Raw genomic sequence first — 20,842 nt, 5'->3', positions numbered from 1 at the left:
GCTGCTGCGTGCTTTGAACGGTGGGTTTTCTCGTCGTTTTGAGGATTTCAAAGTGTTGGAAAATGACATGCTGTTGTTTTCCTCTCCTTTCACCTTCAATGTGGATAACACTCTCACTGACCTGCAACTTGAGATTATTGATCTTCAGTATGATGCAGTGATTGGAGAACTATTCAAAACAATGTAATTGACGAGGTTCTATGCATCTCTCGATGAAAAAACTTTCCAAAGATTAGGAATCATGCTCAGAAAATGTTTATAGGGTTTGGAACAACCTATTTATGTGAACAGACATTTTCAGTGATGAAATATAAAAAGTCAAGACACAGATCATCTCTTATTGACTCTCACCTCTCAGCAATCCTGTGCATAGCGATGTCAGAAACCATACCTGACTTCACTGCTCTAGTCAATGCCCATCAGAGACTTCACTCCTCAAACTGATTGAGTAATTTAAGTGTAATGTTAAGCTCTCTCTTTATTGTGTTTTTGTGTATACCCGTTAACAAGAGTTCTGTCCGTGGTGCTGAATGCACAGTGTACTTTTCCCTCCGTGTAGTTCATTGCATGTTTAATAATGAAAATATCTACCAAACGGAGGACATGGATGTGGTTTATTTTTGTGCATGTTAAAAAAGTAAAATAAGTAGCATATCTGGATGTGATTTACAGTAGATATCTGTCAACACAGTCATACACATGATGTACAGTTGAAGTCGGAAGTTTACATACACCTTACCCAAGTACATTTAAACTCAATTTTTCACAATCCGAGTAAAAATTCCCTGTCTTAGGTCAATTAGGAACACCACTTTATTTTAAGAATGTGAAATGTCAGAATAATAAAAGAGAGAATTATTCATTTCAGCTTTTATTTCTTGCATCGCATTCCCAGTGGGTCAGAGGTTGACATACACTCAATTAGTATTTGGTATCATTGCCTTTAAATTGTTTAACTTGAGTCAAACATTTTGGGTAGCCTTCCACAAGCTTCCCACAATAAGTTGGGTGATTTTGGTCCATTCCTCCTGACAGAGCTGGTGTAACTGAGTCAGGTTTGTTGGCCTTCTTGCTCTCCCACGCTTTTTCAGTTCTGCCCACACATTTTCTATAGGATTGAGGTCAGGGCTTTGTGATGGTTGTCCTTAAGCCATTTTTCCACAACTTTGGTAGTATGCTTGGGGTCATTGTCCATTTGGAAGACCCATTTGTGACCGAGCTTTAACTTCTTGACTGATGTCTTGAGATGTTGCTTCAATATATCCACATAATTTTCCTCCCTCGTGATGCCATCTATTTTGTGAAGTACACCAGTCCCTCCCGCAGCAAAGCACCCCCCACAACATGATGCTGCCACCCCCGTGCTTCATGGTTGGGATGGTGTTCTTCGGCTTGCAAGTCTCCCCATTTTTCCTCCAAGCATAACGATGGTCATTATGGCCAAACAGTTATATTTTTGTTTCATCAGACCAGAGGACATTTCTCCAAAAAGTATGATCTTTGTCCCCATGTGCAGTTGCAATCCGTAGTCTAGCTTTTTAATGGAGGTTTTGGAGCAGTGGCTTCTTCCTTGCTGAGCGGCCTTTCAGGTCATGTCGATATAGGACTCGTTTAACAGTGGATATAGATACTTTTGTACCTGTTTCGTCCATCTTCACAAGGTCAATGGCTGTTCTTCTGGGATTGATTTGCCCTTTTCGACATCAAAGTACGGTTATCTCTAGGAGACGGTTATCTCTCCTTCCTGAGCGGTATGACGGCTGCGTGGTCCCATGGTGTTTACATTTGCGTACTATTGTTTGTACAGATTAACGTGGTACCTTCAGGCTTTTGGAAATTGCTCCCAAGGATGAACCAGACTTGAGGAGTTCTAAAAAAAAATCTGAGGTCTTGGCTGATTTCTTTTGATTTTCCATTGATGTCAACCAAAGAGGCACTGAGTTTGAAGGTGGGGGGCCTTGAAATACATCCACATGTACACCTCCAATTGACTCAAATTATGTCAATAAGCCTATCAGAAGCTTCTAAAGCCATGACATAATTTTCTGGAATTTTCCAATTTTCTAAGTGAAATAATCTGTCTGTAAACAATTGTTGGAAAAATGACTTGTGTCATGCACAAAGTAGATGTCCTAATCGACTTGCCAAAACTATATTTAGTTAACAAGAAGTTTGTGGAATGGTTGAAAGACTAGTTTTAATGACTCCAACCTAAGTGTATGTAATCTTCCGACTTCAACTGTATAATTCTGGCCCGCGATGGCAAAAATATATTCTAATGTGGCCCTCCATGGAAAATAATTGCCCAGGCCTGCTGTACTTCATCATCCTTTTAGTCTCGCAGCTCAGCATGATCAGCAAATTTGTTTTGTTTTTCATCAACATCTTTTTATCGATTCAGTGCAGAATGACACTTCAGAATGACACTTTTAAGGATCAGCCATTTATGTTCAGACCAGGAAGATAAACTCACTTACTCCCGTTCTTCCTATCGCTCTGACTCCATCCAGGTGTCCCCAAACATAGCCATGGAGGCCTTTCTGATCAGGCCGTCTAACTTCCAGGGTCTTTCGTGTATGGCAGTACAGAGAGCCCCCCTGCCACCCTTCTCTGGTCAGAGGAACCAGGATGCCATCGGGGACACGCTGCTCAACTTCAAATGTCACACGGTCAACGGCAATGGCTCCCCCTCCAGCCAACTCAGCAAGGTACAGTACATAGAAATAGAATGACTTGAAAATTAAGCACACATTGAAGGATGAACTTCCTGGTTTTACTCCATGGTTAATGGGTACAACATACATTCAATATGGCTGCCGGTCCTCCTGTTACAGAACGTTGACTTGAATGAGAATCTCTCTTCTAGGAATGACATTTCTACGATATCATAAGAGTTAATCAGAGATTGGACATTTAATTCTGTCCTATAATTCTCTCTGTCTTTTTTAAATATTTAGATAATGCAACTTGTTATGGTCAAGACTCAAATGCACCCACTTTGGTGTAAGAATAATAGGGCAGTGCTCCTGCCTGGCAGACTTGTTGTTGTCTATTACTCTCCATAAGTTGACATCCTGTTTTGGTGCAGTGGCATGCTGTAGATCAGCCTGTGATAGGTTGCACTGTAAAGGGGGAAGGGTCAGGATTGGTCGGGTAGTTCTGGAGTCAGTGTATGTAGGCCACTCTCCTGTGATTGATACTGTGGCCTTGTGTCCCTGTCACACTAAATCACTGTTACTCCATCATACCTCCTGCTGGCCCATCCCAAATGACAGATGCCACGTCAGCTACACTTTACAGTCTACATATGCAGACAGGGAAAAACACTCCTCTGGCATTGAAGTGGCATTGTTTTGCAATGTTTCACTAGGTAGTTTTACACATCAGCTACTGTGTGCATGTGCACGTGCTTGTGCTGGTGTGTGTGCATGTTTACTTTTGTGTCTGTGTGTTTCAGCATGCTTGTTGACTGTGTCCTCTTATGATTAGCTAATACTATCTACTGTGCTCAGCTATTATTTAGCCTGGTTGCCATGCCCAGTGCAGCTTTTCAGCGATCTCAGATGGACGAGCCATGGGGGAGAAAGGCAAGGCATTCCTTTGATGACTAAGCCGTCCCTTTGTGATGACCAATGACAGAGGTCGATGAGCATGACTAGGCTTATCGAAGTGAGCCAATTCCAAACCAAACCTGTGTGGCTTGATAGACAGGGAGCGATTGTCATTGAGAAAGTGAGCTCTCAGTGGGAATGTGACATTGTGAGCAGCACTCAGAGCAGCAGCGGGCCACTTAGGGTTGGGATGGAAATGCTGCCAGCCTTCTCTCTCTCTGAGCCCTATCTCTCACTCTCTCTCTCTCTCTCTCTCTCTCTCTCTGAGCCCTATCTCTCACTCTCTCTCACTCTCTCTCTCTCTCTCTCATTGGCCTTGTCCTTGCTCTCCTCTGCTCTCCTCTGGGAGTACAACCCTACGACGTGACACTGCATATGCAAAGGCCCCTCCTATAACTGCCGATCTCACACTGCCTCGCAGGCCCTTCCTCACTGTAACGGGCGCCCCTGGTAGCCCCTCACATCCACTGTTTAGAGGGTGCTTTTCCAGCCCAGTAATCAGCCTCGATTGCCACTTTTCATGTAGGCATCTGTTAGGATTGTTTTGTGAATAGGAATGCCATTTACGGGATTAGAATTAGAATCCTGGAGAAATCGGTTTACTGTTATTGGTTTTACTGTTATACACTTGTGGATAACAATGACAGTCACACCAACAATAACTGAAATATGCTTTTGCTTCACGACAATATTTAGCTATTTCTCCATGACAATTGTCTGTGGCTCTCACCAAATGAGTGCTGGACAGCTAGCTATCCTGATGTAGTGAACAGTTTTGTTGGGATTCCCCAGCTTTGAATTCCAATATGGTGGGTACTGGCACATGCCCCTAGGCAAGGCTTCTACCATTGGGGGGGGGGCTATTCAACTCCTGCCTGTAGTGCCTCCCGGTGGCTGGAGGTGTAGGTGCAGGGCTGCCGTAGGGCTCAGTGGTTCCCTTTGTCCATGTTTCACCCGCAGACCGAAAGAAATGAAAGATGCAAAGCGGAAGCCTGACTCCACCGCTCGTCACTTTGACTGTGAAGACGGCGTGTGTGCTCAGTTTTGATTTAGACAGCAAATCCATTCAGGCCACACACACACTCACACACACACGCATATGCACACACGCATGCACACACCTACACAAACACACACACACTAATCTTCCACTCACACTCTCACTAGAACTGACATGCAGCGTCCCTCAGGAGGGGAGGATACTTCCACAAATATCGCCGCTCCCGTCTCTTCTTTCCCCAGGATGGAACACTGCATGTTTGGGGGAATTTCTCACCTGCTCTCTGTGCTGCTGTTAGTTCAGTGTATTCTGTGCGACTGATGATCTTTACCAGTGTTCACACTGCTGGTATTTAAGCCATAGTGCTGTTTTAGCCCCCACTCGCAGACTATCTGATCTCTATCTCTCTGGCTGTGTCTCATGCCTGCTTGTGCTGTGCTAGGTTAAACTGAGCTACTGCACAGAACATATGGTCACGCTGTGCCCACACACAGCCAAACGGGTGGCATTGCGCACATACACACACCCACACACACCCACACACACACACACACACACACACACACACACACAGACACACAGACACACACACACACACACACACACACACACAGACACACACACAGACACACACACACACACACTAGATGCCAGACCTCAGCCACCAGCTCCATCCAACACATATGTTTTTAAATGTCTGGCTGGTAGCTAATTGGATGGGATAACAGTGAAATAGAAGGAATCTGGTTTGTGGATTTCCTCAAAAGAATTTCACTGAACGACCACACACTCTCCCTCAACAGTGCCAAGCTGCACAGTCACTTCAAACAAAATGTATAATAACAGAATATCAGGGGCATCATAGAGTCTGCCAGTATACTACTGTATTATTTAGTTTAATTTAACACATTTTGCATGCCTATTAATAAAGATTAGTTCTAGAGAGGAGAAGCATTCTCATGGGTGTGAAATACAGCTAATGATGCCTTTGATAAGATCACCTGAGTTTAACTCTACTCTACGTCGTCCACATTATCACCTACTTATCATCCAAGCATATTCTCTTTCAGTACCATCTGGTAAACATTATTAATCTCATCTGATGTAATTGCCCAGAGCCTTTTTCATTGTTTTTTTTTTTACGTTGTCTTAAAGTTAAGCCCAAAAAGATTTTTAAGTTTAAAGTCTGACAATTAGCCATCTATGCCGACATTTAGCACCTAGTCGCACACTCGTGCGTAAAATAACAGTTTTGAATAATGGGACACTGCAATTAAACAACAAAACAGTTAAGGGGTTTGAGTGAGTATAGCTACAGTGTAAAAACTTACTTATCGACACATTTTGCTATTTCTCTCTTGAAATGGTATCAAAATGGGAAAACTCGTCAAAGGTAAGCAATGTCCCAAAATATCTCCGTTAAGTATTAGTTTGCCTTGCATTTTCTTAGTGTTTCATTTAAATTAAATCATTAAAAGAGTGTTTTTAGGCACTGTGCGGGTGTGGTTAAGAGGGTGTGATTAAAAACGCCTGCTGGAGTCACAGTCGTGTCTTAAAAGCTAACTGAATAGCTAAGACCACAGGGGGTGCCAGTGATACCCTTCAGTAGAGGTATCGGCCAGCTAGGACAATATTTACCAGTCACTTCTCTCCCCCTTGCTCATTAAGCCATAATTAATTAGAGAAGGCCTGTGGTTGAGCTAGTGGGATATGCTAACCTCTCTGTTTAGATGCATTCCTGCTCCATAGAGCTTTAGTGCTTTTTAATTATGCTGCTGTTAGCTGTTAGCCACTAAACAGTCACCATGCAGGTTGGGGCTGCTGCTACCTCATCTGGGGGACTGTTAGCGCTGGAAATACACAACCACAGGCAGGAAGACACAACCACAAAATATCTCATGCAACAAGTGCTCAGAGACAAATTTAACTCACACAGCCTACTTTTTGAACACATATACAGTAATTCCCTGATAGTGATTTATAATATAATAATGAAATCCATTCAACATGTGCGTTTATCCAAAGCGACTTGTGAGTGCATACATTTAAGCATGTGACCCAGTGGAAATTGAACACCCAACCCTGGTATTGTTAGTGGCACGCTTTTAGCAACTGAGCCAAACAGGACCACACAGCTGTTATGAATTCCACGTGTCTAAATATACTCTCAATCATTCCATCATAATGTAGATACAGACTAGGAGTGCTGTTGAGAGTTCTGTGCACAAACCAATGGAGGAATTAAGCCATTTAAGTGGGTATCGACAGAGTGAAGGCTATTCATTAGCACATTGACCTGTATTCTTTTAGACGAGGGGAAGCACAGAGAGGAAATCATGCAAATTCTCCTGCCCGATTCATACCCAAATTACTCAAGGTTAATCGTATGTGTGCCGAATGCCATGTTTATAACATTAACTTCCATCCATTATTTTCACGGGTTTCATTGCAGATACTTGTGTGTGTGTGTGTGTGTGTGTGTGTGTGTGTGTGTGTGTGTGTGTGTGTGTGTGTGTGTGTGTGTGTGTGTGTGTGCGTGTGTGCGTGGGTGGGTGCGTGCGTGCGTGCGTGCGCGCTTGCCTGTGACCAAACATATGATGGTATTTGTGTTCTGTTCTATAACTGCAGAAGCATACAACAACAAAATGTTCCCTCTAAGCATTGGATTTTTTCAGGAGTAGGTCTCTAAAAACACAAATAGGCCTGTGATGCTGCAGTGAGATGTGCTGAATGCTAAACACCGTGGAAACCCCCTCTCCTCCTCGTAGTAAGACGAGGCAGGGAGAAGGAGGAAGGGAAGGTGGTAGGGAAGGAGGAGAGTGAAGCAAAAAGAGAACTGGAATTTAGGAAGAATGAGAAAGAGGGAGAGACAGAGAAACACGACAGATTAAGAGAAGGGAAGCAGACAGGTAAAGAGACAGAGGGATATAGAAAGAGCGGTAGACTGAGGGACCAAAAGGCAAAAGGACTCCTGCGGCAATGAGGGCCTGGGATAAAAATATGTTTTTTAAATACAATATAAATATAGGACAAATCACAACGAGAGACACAACACTAAATACTTCAACAGAACACAACACTACTTCAATAGAGAAAGAGAGATTGAGAAAGATAAATAGTTCCATCGACGGATAGAGATAGCCAGTCACCGAGCATTTGGGGAGATCTGTCCATTTCCGCTGAACAGCTGAACAGGGGACAGAGGAAATTTGGTTCTCTTTGTGCCTTTGGAGCCTAGTCGCTCTAGCTGACTGGGCTTTGTGCAGCAGAATGGCCCTGGCTGTCCTTTGTCACGCCTGCTTCCCTGAGAGGGTCGGATATGTACGCACGCACACACACACACACACACACACACACACACACACACACACACATACACACACACACCGCACACACACACAGATGCACACATCCTCCATTCCCATCCTGCTCTGCCGCAGTACAGCATTCACACTGTTTCATTAAGTGCCTCTGTTGCATTACCACGCTCATATGCTGTTCTGGACTGCTGGCTGTACAATGCTGCATTGTGAAGCTAGCTCCTCCTTATCTGTTTGCTGCTGGCTTTCCTATGCTATGCAGACAGAACATTATTTTGCTGCATAATGATTTATATTAAACGTTGGACTCTTCTGCCCTGCACCACGCAATATAGTTGTTGTTTGCCCCTGACAACTTTTCTTTGTGAATACCGTGCTTCAACATTTCTTATGGCAAGGCATGCTTGCATTGTAGATTGAATTCCTTGAAATCCCCCTCTGCTTATAGAGGGTGGGTCGAGGTGAGGGCATTATCAGCGCGACACATAGCTGATTCATAGATATGTGACGTACAGGGATTGTTGATGCCCCCGGCTGGCATTCAGTCATAGATTGTTAACTTTGATGAAGAAACCTCAACCTTTTATTTTAGAGGCTAGGAAATATAGTGTGCTTCCAGTTTGTTGTGTTATTATTAGGTCATGTCAACGTAGTCCCGAGTTAAGACTTTCCTCACTTGAAGCAACGGCATGCCGTTTACCATCATAAGCCCTCTCTTTGTACTTATTTGACCTGTCAACTTGGTAATAGTCACGCATACAGTCATTTAGCATTGGCATTATTTCATTGGGTAACCAATGGTAAACCTCCACATGTTATGATTCTGTCTCTCTCCCCCGCTCTTTCACATTGTTTCTCTGTCTATCTGCCTCTTCCCTATAGAGCTAAAAGCACCAATGTAGACCAATTGGCCGAGGGCCCCGTCCCCTGTTCTAGTTCATCTGTGCTGTCCGGCATTATTTTTCACCTTTTTGCTTCTGACCTACAAATCACAGCTCCATTGACCCATATCGTCCCCCCCCAGTCCTTACAGCCTCCTTTAAACAGGGAGCAGCTGGGGAGCTGGTTTCAGTCTGTCTCTTTTGCTTTCTGTCTATGTCTTTCTCCCTCCCTCTACTACCTCCCTCCCTCCATCCTTCCCTGTATGCTATTACAAGCTGCTTTATTCCTTGTACATTCCTTGCCGGGCCATGTGGGGTAATTAAAGCTAAATGAACAAATAATTAAATATATGCTGTAAGGAACGGTCTGGATGAAGGTCACGCAGAGTAGCACAAACATGCACACACACAAGCACACACACACACGTGCGTGCGTGCAAGAGCATGCATACCATGAGATGCGCGCACAGTCAAACACACACACAGTCGAATGAATTAATACACAAATGCACATTCTGAAGAGAGCAGTCATTTCTTTTGAAATTCCTCCCCAACTCTCATCAGATCCATCAAAGTCTGATCTCAGAAGCATAGCTCCCGGCTTTGGAGTAGCAGCGTTCCCTCAAGGACTAACCCTTATTGCTCTGCAGTGTGTTTGCGTGTGCACCATCTGTGAGCTTTTGCGGTTCCCTCAATGCACATTTTTAGGTTAATTAATTGGAATGTTCCTATCCTGGCTGAGGTTCCACAGGTAGTATAATTACTGTAAAACCTTGTTGAGTTCTCTGTGTGTGTGTGTGCGCGTGTGTGTGTGTGTGTGTGTGTGTGTGTGTGTGTGTGTGTGTGTGTGTGTGTGTGTGTGTGTGTGTGTGTGTGTGTGTGTGTGTGTGTGTGTGTGTGTGTGTGTGTGTGTGTGTGTAATAAATATGCTGAACGCATAACGTAATACCATTTTCTGCAACATTATGAAGTGGGTAAAACAAACCATGAATAAGTGATATAACTTTAACCAATATTGTATTATTCACTCTTTTTTATTTTCATGCATATCAGGTGTCAAGCTTCAGTAATAGCTCACTACACAACAAACCACATTCCTAGCAGTAATATCAAGACAATTGACCCACCTCCCAATACATACCCACAACCCCAGTCAGTTAGTCATTCAGTCAGTCAGTCTGTCTATCTGTCTGTGTAAATGAGGGAGAGAGAGAGTGTGTGTGTGTGTGTGTATGCTACATTTTTGGGGAAAACTAATACTAAAATCTCAACTGATATGCAAAAGTATTTTTATAGATATAACCCTGCAAACTAAAATGAGTTGTTAGGACATCCACAGAATGTCACAAAATGGTTGCCTGAAGTGGTAAGGACATTGTGTCATGGTCTCATGGAGGTGTCTAGTTCCCGGTTAGTTCTGGGGACATCCCCAAGGACATTTTTAGGATGTTCTTGGGACATTGTATCATGGTCCCCTGGAGGTTTTTGTCTAGTTCACAGTTTGACCCGGGGACGTCCCCAAGGATGTTTACGACATTCTTGGAATGTTTTGTCATGGTCCCCTGGAGGTTTATGTGTAGTACCCGGTTTGTACCGGGGACGTCACCTGATGGTCGACACCCAATGGTTGCAAAAAAACGTCATTTCAGTGCAGATGGCACTTTGATAAGTGCAGAGACGTATTATAGGTATGAATGTACATGTGACTTCTTAAATGCTACAGACTTTGTGGCACAGCAGAAAGATCAGCATACCCCAAATCCAGATGATGTGAGTTTAAATCCCAATTTGGGTTGTATTGAAAAGTCAGTACTAAGTGATCATGTCATATATCATGTCATTGATTTAAGATTTGATACTATTTTAGCTAAACGGCGTACCATGTACCTTAAAACCTATACCACTTAATTACTTTACTTATAATGGTTTGGCACACCTGGGACCATCAAGTGACAAAAACCTCCGGGGACCTTGACACAACGTCCCAAGAATGTCCTGAAAAGATCTTTGGGGATCTTCCCTGGACAAACTGGGAACTTGACAAAACCTCCAGGGAACCATGAGACAACTTCCCAGGAACTTCCTAAAAGTGTCCTCAGGGAGGTTCCCAGGGTAAACTGGGAACTAGACAAAACATCCGGGGGACCATGACAGAACGTCCTAAGAACGACCTCGGGGATGTCCCCGGGACAAACCGGGAACTAAACAAATCCTCCAGGGAACCATGACACAACGTCCTTACAACTTTAGGCGACCATTTTGTGACGTTCCGGTGACATAGACGTTCAGGGAACTAGACAAAGAACGTTGACCATCATGAAACATCCCCTTGTGGTCATTGAATATCCCATGGATAACGTTCTATCAGAACCAAATATACACTTTTTCATAACGTTTCCTAATAGACATCAAAATACATTATTTTAAGTTATACTACGGCCAAACAGAGATCTATACTGAACGTCTTCTTACGGTTCTGAGGTTAACGTCATGTTTTAATGTTCCTAGAGTGGGCTAACGTCTCGACCTTATGGGAACCTCACATAATGTCATTAAGACGTCCCCTGTTTGCTGGGAACCCAGTTGTAGACTGAACTGAACCATACAAGAGAGAGGGTGGAGAAGCAAGAGCCATATCTCTGCCCAAAATATGTCCACATCAAGCAGATCCTTCGTTATTAAGCAGGTGAGGTGTTTTTGTATGGACTCCGGAGATACCAGAGGCTTTTTCGATGCCACCAAGGCGTTGTATGGACTCAGTTACCTCGGTCTAAAACCCTTTGGCTCCAAAGATGGTCAAAAGCTGTTGAAGAATGATAAATCAATTCAATGGGATTCCAGGTAGCAAAAGCAACCACTGTTGCATGGCCTTTATAAATATTGCCTTCTGACTCTGTGAACCGCCATGCTCTCTGGCTGATTCTGTCAAATTCACCAAAATACTGCTGCGTGACAACATGTCAGCTTTAGTACTCAGCAACAGTGGCGCTGAAACGGAATCCTTCAAGGTTGACACTAGAATTATTGCATCCACCCTGTTTCCTATTTTTCATTGCTGCAATCCACCACCTCACAGGCTAAAATCTGCTGCAGGGATCCAATATGATGTACAGAACAGACGGCAAACTCTTCAACCTCAACAGATTCAAGGCCAAGAGCAAAATCACCAGCACTTCCATTGTAGAGCTCCAGTATGCAGATGACAATTCCATCACTGCCCATTTAAGAAGAGGACATTCAGTGCATTCTGGAAGCTTTTGCAAAGGCATGCAAGCTTCTGGGTCTGGCCCTAAACATAAAAAATACCAAAATCCTCCACCAACCACACACTGACAAAAATTCATCAGCCCCAGTTAAACATTTTGACAAAAACACTCTTGAAAATGTGGACCACTTTCCCTACCTTGGCAGCCTTTTCTCAGCCAACATTGACACTGAAATGCATCACTGCCTAATCTGTGCCAGTGGAGCCTCCTTAAGATCGAGGAAAGGGGTCTACGACGATTGTGACATCCAGGCCATAACTAAAATCTTGGTCTAGTGCTCCCCACCCTACTGTATGGGTTAGAAACATGGACCACATACAGCAGACACCTTAAAGCCTGGGAGTCGCACTATCAAAGATGTCTCTGCAACATGATGAGGATCAGCTGGGAAGACAGGTGCACCAACAACAGTGTCCTTGAGAAGGCAAACATCAGCAGCATCCCCACCACCAACACCAGCTCTGATGGACTGGCCATGTTGTCAGGATGCCAAACTCTTGCCTCCCAAAACAGGTCCTGTATTCACAACTAAATGCAGATCACCGGGCCCCTGGAGGACAAAATAAGCAGTTAAAGGACAACCTAAAGAATAACCTCAAAAAGTGCCACTTAAATATCTCCAGCTGGGAAGACACTGCAAAAGATAGGTCAACATAGAGGAAAACTGTCCATGAGAGAGTAGCACGGTACGAAGAAGTTGCCACAGAGGACAAGCAGCAACTTCAAAAGGAGAGACTTTCCATCTAGAAGGCTTACCAACCACCACCACTCACCGCTGCCCACAGTGCACGAAAATATGTGGCTCCCGGAACGGCCTCTTCAGCCATCTGAAGACGCACAATTAGGACCCACCAAGAAGACAATCATGCTCGACACCAAGTGATTGGCAATGATGTTTCCACATGTAGCACCCTCTTCCCAAAACCAGCCATTACACTTTCTAAGGCAGCATTTGGTGAAAAGAGGAGAAGTACTGTACCTGTAATGAAATTAATCCTGATCCTCCATATAAGCTTGTTCTGAGAGCTCATCCATCTCTCACTGAATTGTGCAACCTTTTCTTTGGCAGTAATCCAGTCTAGCTCCTATGTTTCTCTGAAGATAACCAGATGGACAGACAGAAACGAACCGCCTGCCTGATCCAAATCCAAACCTGCATGGGGAAGTAATAATAGCACCTGGACATACATTATTACATGGCCAAAATTATGTGTCATCGAACATCTCATTCCAAAATCATGGGCATTAATATGGAGTTGGTCCTCCGTCTTGTTGCTATTTGCTGCTACTCTTCTGGGAAGGCGTTCCACTATAAGTTGGAACATTGCTGTGGGGACTTGCTTCCATTCAGCCACAAGAGCACTAGTGAGGTTGAGCACTGATTTTGGGCGAATAGACCTGGCTCGCAGTCGGCTTTCCAATTCATCCCAAAGGTGTTCGATGGGGTTGAGGTCAGGACTCTGTGCAGGCAAGTCAAGTTGTTCCACTGTTCCACACTGATTTTGACAAACCATTTCTGTATGGACCTCACTTTGTGCACAGGGGCATTGTCATGCTAAAACAGAAAAGGGCTTTCCCCAAACTGTTGCCACAAAATTGAAAGCACAGAATCGTCTCTGGGATGTCATTGTAAACTGTAGCGTTAAGATTTACCTTCCCTGGAACTAAAGGGCCTAGCCCGAACCATGAAATAGCCCCAGACCATTATGCCTCCTCCACCAAACTTCACAGTTTGCACTATGTGTTAAGGCAGTTAGCATTCTCTTGGCATCCGCCAAACCCAGATTTGTCCGTCGCACTGCCAGAACGCGTTTCCACTGCTCCAGAGTCCGATGGCGGCGAGATATACATCACTACAGCTGATGCTTGACATTGCGTGTGTTGATCTTAGGCTTGTGTATGGCTGCTCGGCCATGGAGACCCATTTCATGAAGCTCCTGACGAACAGTTATTGTGCTGACGTTGCTTCCAAAGTCAGTTTGGAACTCGGTAGTGAGTGTTGCAACCTAGGACAGACGATTTGCATACATGTTTCAGCACTCGGCGGTCCCGTTCTGTGAGCTTGTGTGGCCTACCACTTCGCAGCTGAGCCGTTGTTGCTCCTAGACGTTTCCACATCACAATAACATAATTTACAGTCGACCGGGGCAGCTCTAGCCTGGCAGACATTTGATGAACTGACTTGTTGTAAAGATGGCATCCTATGACGGTGCCAGCTTGAATGTCACTGAGCTCTTCAGTACGGGCCTTTCTACTGACAATGTTTGTCTATGGAGATTTGATTCACCTGTCAGCAACGGGGGTGGCTGAAATAGACTAATCTACTAATTTTAAGGGGTGTCCACATACAATTGGCAATGTAGTGTACTTCCAGCATCAGAAACCCTTAGACATGCAGTGCTATTTCTGAATTTTCAACACACCACTCTTAGGTATCACAAAACCTTTTCAGTTCTCTCAGTAGTAGAATTGAAAGAATGCGAAACAGTTTAATAATTTAAACACATACCATACCATTCCCTTACTTTTCATGTGTCATTCTGTCAATATCAGATTTTCTAGCAGGTAATTGAAGTCAGAGAGCAGAGAAAGAATGGGAGAGAGAGATGGCGTTAAAAAGAAGCAAACAACAGAAAACAAGTATAGAAAATGTGACAAAGCGAGCTCTGGCTTGGTCTGGTACACTATTTCCTAAATCATATCACTTGCTGTGATATATAAGGCTTTCTTCCCACCAACTGACTGAGTGTCCCTGGCTCTGGCTCTGCTTCAGTGGTGATAGTGCCTGGGTGATCATTAAAGCTGTTTGCTCCTGGCGGCTGGAGTGGTCTCCGAATGGCTGTTTCCTGGACAGCATTGAGCTGACAGCGCTGGTGGGTAAATCCCAAAGGATTAGAGCCGGCGTGAGGCACAGTCCTTGTCTGATGATTGGTACATTGTTTCAAGGCACTTGGGCTCTGGCTGCCTGGCAGATTGAAGGCGAGGGAGGTAGTGAGAGAGGGAGAAACGGGTGAAAAGAGAGTGTGAAAGAGAGGGAGAGAGCAGGAGAGGGATAGGACAGAGAAAGAACAGAGAGAGAGATGAAAAGGCAGGTGAGTGCTTTGCTAAATAACACAGTGTTCTCTGTGATTGTACTTCCAGCAGTGTTAAAGGACACTTGACGTGATCTGAGTGATTATCCAAGGTGAGTTAGAGAGAGCTGTCATGATGAGGACAATGAATACTGAACACAGATATAAATGCAACATGCAGCAATTTCAAAGATTTACTTAATTACAGTTCATATACGGAAATCAGTCAATGGAAATAAATAAATGAGGCCTTAATCTACCCGATAGCAATGAATTGCATATTTTCATTAAAATGTTATTTTAATAAGTAAATTCATAACATTTCATTCTTCCACCAGAAGATATAGTCCGGACAAAAATCTGGTTGTTCGTTTTGTTCGAAGCGACCCAGTCGTTAATTATTTTTGCAAAGTTGCTTCGCAAAAGAACTGGTCGTCCGTTCTAAACAACATGTTTGCTATGCAGGCTGTATAATGTACTTGTCACTTGCTTGCTAGCTAGCTTCAGCTAACTCAGTAACGTCAAAGATTGCACTTGGAATGACAGTACATTAGTTGCATTTTTGTTTGTTTTAGATTTTTGTTCTATTGGCATTTACTTGGATATATCCATGATAATGACATTGATGTTTGATTTCACATGGCTCAGAAGATTTTTGCCTGGCACAGTTCACTCTCTATGTACAGTATGGTACAGAGATCGAGACTGCTGTTTTTTAACATTATGGCGAGGGTAATCACGCAAGAGTTGGGTTGGCTACACTAGCTAGTTACTTCCCTCGCAGTACGGTTAACTTCTTGAAACTCCCCATCCCGGATCCGGGATCGTGACTAAAGCCTCAGGCTCATTAGCATAACGCAACGTTAACGATTTCTGAAAATCGCAAATAAAATGAAAATAATGCGTCTGCTCTCAAGCTTAGCCTTTTCTTAACAACACTGTCATCTCAGATTTTCAAAATATGCTTTTGAACCATAGAAATTGACTAATTTGTGTAAGAGTATGCAAAGCTAGCATAGCATTTTGAGTAGCATGTAGCACGCAACATTTTCACAAAAACCAGATAACCAAATAAATAAAATCATTTACCTTTGAAGAGCTTCTGATGTTTTCAATGAGGAGACTCTCAGTTACATACCAAATGCGCAGTGTTTGCTGAAAGCGTCTGTGTGTAGGAGAAATCGTTCCGTTTTCTACATTGCGTCTGGCTACCGAAACAAACCGAAAATTCAGTCACCTACAACGTAAAACTTTTTCCGGATTAACTACATAATATCAACCGAAACATGGCAAACGTTGTTTGGAATCAGTCCTCAATGTGTTTTTTCACATATCTCTTCATTGACATGCAGTTCGTGGAAGCTTGCTTTCCTCTCTGTATCCCTTGGAAAAATACTGGCAGGTGACTTTTGCGCACCAATTTCGGCGCAGGACACCGGGCGGACACATGGTAAATGTGGTCTCTTATGGTCAATCTTCCAATGATCTGCCCACAAATACGTCACAATGCTGCAGACACCTTGGGGAAACGACAGAAAGGGTTGACTCACTCCTCTTGCATTCACAGCCATATAAGGAGACCATGGAAAACAGAGCCTCAAAAATCCTTGTCATTTCCTGGATGCCATCTCATCTTGGTTTTGCCTGAAGCTCACGTTATAGGGCACGCACAGAGAAGATCTTTGTATTTCTGGACACGTCAGAGTGTTTTCTTTCGAACGGTAGCAATTATATGCATAGTCGAGCATCTTTTTGTGACAAAATATCTTGTTTATAACGGGAACGTTTTTCATCCAAAAATGAAATAGCGCCCCCATAGATGTAAGAGGTTAACAGAACTGCGGGAAAGCAGTTCTCGGCAAGCGGGGAAGGACTACACTATGTACTGGTGTTTCCTATCTAGTTATCATCTTCCTTCTTCTTTGGTGGGGTTTTTCTCGCAGTTGGCATCCAATGTTGGTGCATTTCCACCAACTACTTTGCTGGAGTGTGGTCCAGAGATGGCGCTAGCAGCCTCACACCCTGACTACACCATTCGTGTCGCGTGCGCGAGCATTACAAAATACATTTAGAAATCTATATTATTCAATTATTGCACCCACACTGCTCACGTACGTCAACGAGCGTCTGCGTTTCCAGGGGCTAAAATAGAAGTCAGTTCTATTTGTGACGCAGATCGTGGTGTCCTGCCTCTCCCATCTCCTCATTGGTTTAATGAAGCAGATACCCACGTTCCATCTCATATGTTATACCCACGTGGGTGATTGAAAGATGAATTGTGTTGTCGGTCGTCGTGGTAATTCTATGAAAGTTTAGATGCCAATCACCATATAAGAAAAAGCCTGGAAGGAGGAGAGATGACTAGAAACGATTCGGTTGACTGTTTTATGTGTGGATTAATTGTCGGAGTAGAGGACCTTGTGCATTTCAGGTAAAATAACAACTCAATGTTTATATCCCAGGACAAATTAGCTAGCAACAGCAAGCTAGCTAAATAGGACAAATGAGCTAGCAAGTGCAAGCTAGCTAGCTAAATTGCCATAAATGTTTAATGCTTTCGACATGTCCCCACATTAATTTAAGAGTTTGTTTTGATATTTTAACCTGTGTTTCGTGATCGCATTTGGTGTGGGTGGACAAAATAAATGTATGCACGATGGCGCACGCACGCAGACGGTTTGGGTTCCATGTCAATGGCAGTGGACGTGGCATGTAGTAACCGCAGTTTGCAGGAAGATATTATTGAATACAGCAAGGCAAAGAACCATGCTCGTCCAATCAGCATCAAGGATCCAAACAACCAGTTTTATAATTAGTAGAAATGCCTGTAATGTGGCCCTTCATTATTATATCAATAAAGATTTGACTGTATAAGTGCCCAATATGGCACACAATATATGGACATGTTCATATCCATTTGGTGACACTGATACCCTTATTCTTTCATTCCCTTGAAATATCCTGTCAAGTCACATTACATGCTGCAAGATTGTGAGCAGAATAAGGACTGACTGTCTCAAATGAATTTAGATGGAGGTATCCTGTCTGGGGCTCAGCTTTAATATATTACATGTTAAGGTGATGGGGACTTCCCCTGTCATTCAGTTTTCATTCATACCTTCCACATCCCCCTCTTTTTCTCTCTTACAAGCTTTCTCAATATTTAGTTTCTGACGGTTAAACCAGACTGAAAGCTATGCTCAAGTGAAAGAAAGTTGAGCGGCGAAGTGCAGCATTCAGTCTGGTTTAACCAGGCTTGTTTTGACTCCCTTGTTGTCCGTTTTCTCCAGGTTCAGATTTCATTCAAATGCTCCTTTGATCAATGCCTGTCTCTGTTGACATTAAAGAGTCTGTTAATGTAAATGTTAACAATACCATAATCGTGGAGATTGAATAAGGTGTTTAATCTGATCTGATTTGCCTTTGTCTTTTCTTTAATTTTGTATCAAGCTGCACTGAAGAGCCCCGAAGCTACAGGGCAGTTAGCAGCTAGCGGTGGCGTGGAAACAAAAGCCTTAAATTGGGTTTGGCACTAGGCTTTAATGGTCCAATAAAAATCTGTTTCGGCCAATAGCAACTACTAGCCTGTCACCAGCTAGTCCTCCACTCCACTAGTCTCTTTCCCTCCCATCCCACTGCACATCTGTGCGAGTGCACTTCAATCAGGCTCATTATGGTCTGCAGCTTTTTATAGCGCACGGCAGTCCGACACTCAAGATGGCTTTTCAATTAAGTAAATTGGCTCCCGATGATGTCGGTTTAGCTTGATTCAGCATTGATTGCCGGATCATCCTGTCCCTGAGGGGTATACTACTCAGGCTTTTCTAAAGTTAGCCAGCTTCAGTTAGCGTCACATTTCAGCTTGGGTTTCATCCGTGTTACGACGATGGATATTGCTCGTCTGCCTGCCGCTAGCAGGCTTCATTTTTAAATTATTTAAAAAAAGTTTTTTATTTTTTTATTATTATTTTAATTTTATTTTTTATCTGCGCTTGTCGAGAGTGGCTAGTCGAATGCCGAACTTTTCATTGAGACAATGCTGAAGCATCAATCCTTGGGCAAGTCAGTGCCACATTTTCATTTATGCCGAAATCAAAATGAAAGAAAGTTATCTTGGAAATTCAGCAGGCTATGGTGTAAAATAGGCTTTTAGAAGTGCTGTTTTTATTTTATTACTTATCGTTAATGGCGTCTTTGGTGTGCTTATCAATGCATGAGCAGCTGTTTTCCCACTCCTATGGATCAAATAATTGTATTAAAGCTGCAATATGTAACTTTTTGGGCGACCTGACAAAATTCACATAGAAATGTCAGTTATATATCTGTCATTCTTATTTGAAAGCAAGTATAAGAAGCGGTAGATATGTTCTATGTGCTCTCTTTCTATGCTTCCCGTTTTCAGTTTTGTCTTTGGGATTTGTACATCAGCTTCAAACAGCTGAAATATTATATTTTTGGTTATGGAAAATATAGATAGATGATTCTCTACACTATACTTGCTTGTTTTGTCACATAAACTGAATTTAGGCAAACTATTTTAATTTTAGAAACCAGAACGTGGCGGAGCGATTTCTGAATAGTTTGCTAAGTGTGTCCTTTGAGCATGTGTCGATACTAATAGGATCGAAAGAAAGGCAGTACTGATTTCTGATCAGCTTTTCCCCATTAACATGAGAACATAATTATTCCACAATACTGATGACGGATCAGCTCCTAAAGCGATATCACCTAATGGCTGCAAATATTGCAGAAGTTTATTCGAATGCTTACCCTATAATAATGCACTCAATCACAGATTAATTTGGCACATTGTTGTGCACAGCTTAGGCTACAAATATATTGAAACATATCACAGACAGTAACCTACAAGTAGCAAAATAGAACTCAATTGATTGAACATGAACAATTATAGCCTACCCTACTGTTTATATTTCAATACAGTCATCTGTTTTCATTTGAAGCATATCTTTATATGTTGCTTGTTTGTATCAATTGCAAAGACATTGGCAACTTTGGATTTGTAGTCAACTTTGTTATGAAGTTATCAACTGTCACAGAGAGATGGATTAACCTTGTGATTCTATGTTTAGCAGAGATCTTCTGTGTAAAAAGTAACGTGGGAGGGCAAAAAAGCTTCTAACCACGCACTTACAGTGCCTTCAGAAAGTATTCACACCCCTTGACTTTGTCCACATTTTGTTGTGTTGCAAAGTGTGTTTTAAATGGATTTAATTGTAAAATTTTTGGAATTGATATCCACAAAATACGCTGGCAATGTGGAAGAAAAACATTTTTAAAAATATATTAATCACAAATATATCTTGGGGTGGCAGGTTGTCTAGTGGTTAAAGCGTTGGGCCAGTAACCGGAAGTTTGCAAGATAGAATCCCGGAGCTGACAAGGTAAAAATCTGTTTTTCTGCACCTGAACAAGGCAGTTATCCCGCTGTTCCTAGGCTGCCATTGTGAATAAGAATTTGTTCTGAACTGACTTGCCTAGATAAATAAAGGTTAAATAAAAAAAATAATTGTTAAGTATTCAACCCGCTGAGTCAGTTCATGTTAGAATCACCTTTCCACAGCTGTATTGCACAACATTTTCCCATTATTATTTTCTAAATTCTTCAAGCTCTGCCAAATTTGTTGTTGATCATTGCTAGACAACCATTTTCAGGATTTGCCATATATTTTCAA

General features: G+C 42.8%; 1 protein-coding gene across 1 annotated transcript in view; it reads left to right on the top strand.

The window, feature by feature from the left end:
* LOC135510870 (adhesion G protein-coupled receptor A3-like) overlaps positions 1–20,842 on the top strand; it is a 270,757-nt gene that overhangs the window by 143,282 nt on the left and 106,633 nt on the right. The window contains exon 12 of the mRNA XM_064932169.1: positions 2,511–2,708. Coding sequence (XP_064788241.1) covers positions 2,511–2,708 — 198 coding nt within the window. The remainder of the gene's footprint in view (positions 1–2,510; positions 2,709–20,842) is intronic.

Source organism: Oncorhynchus masou, chromosome 23 (assembly GCF_036934945.1).
Source record: "Oncorhynchus masou masou isolate Uvic2021 chromosome 23, UVic_Omas_1.1, whole genome shotgun sequence".
Classification (NCBI taxonomy): Eukaryota; Metazoa; Chordata; class Actinopteri; order Salmoniformes; family Salmonidae; genus Oncorhynchus; species Oncorhynchus masou.
This window is presented reverse-complemented; position numbering and strand designations above follow the sequence as displayed.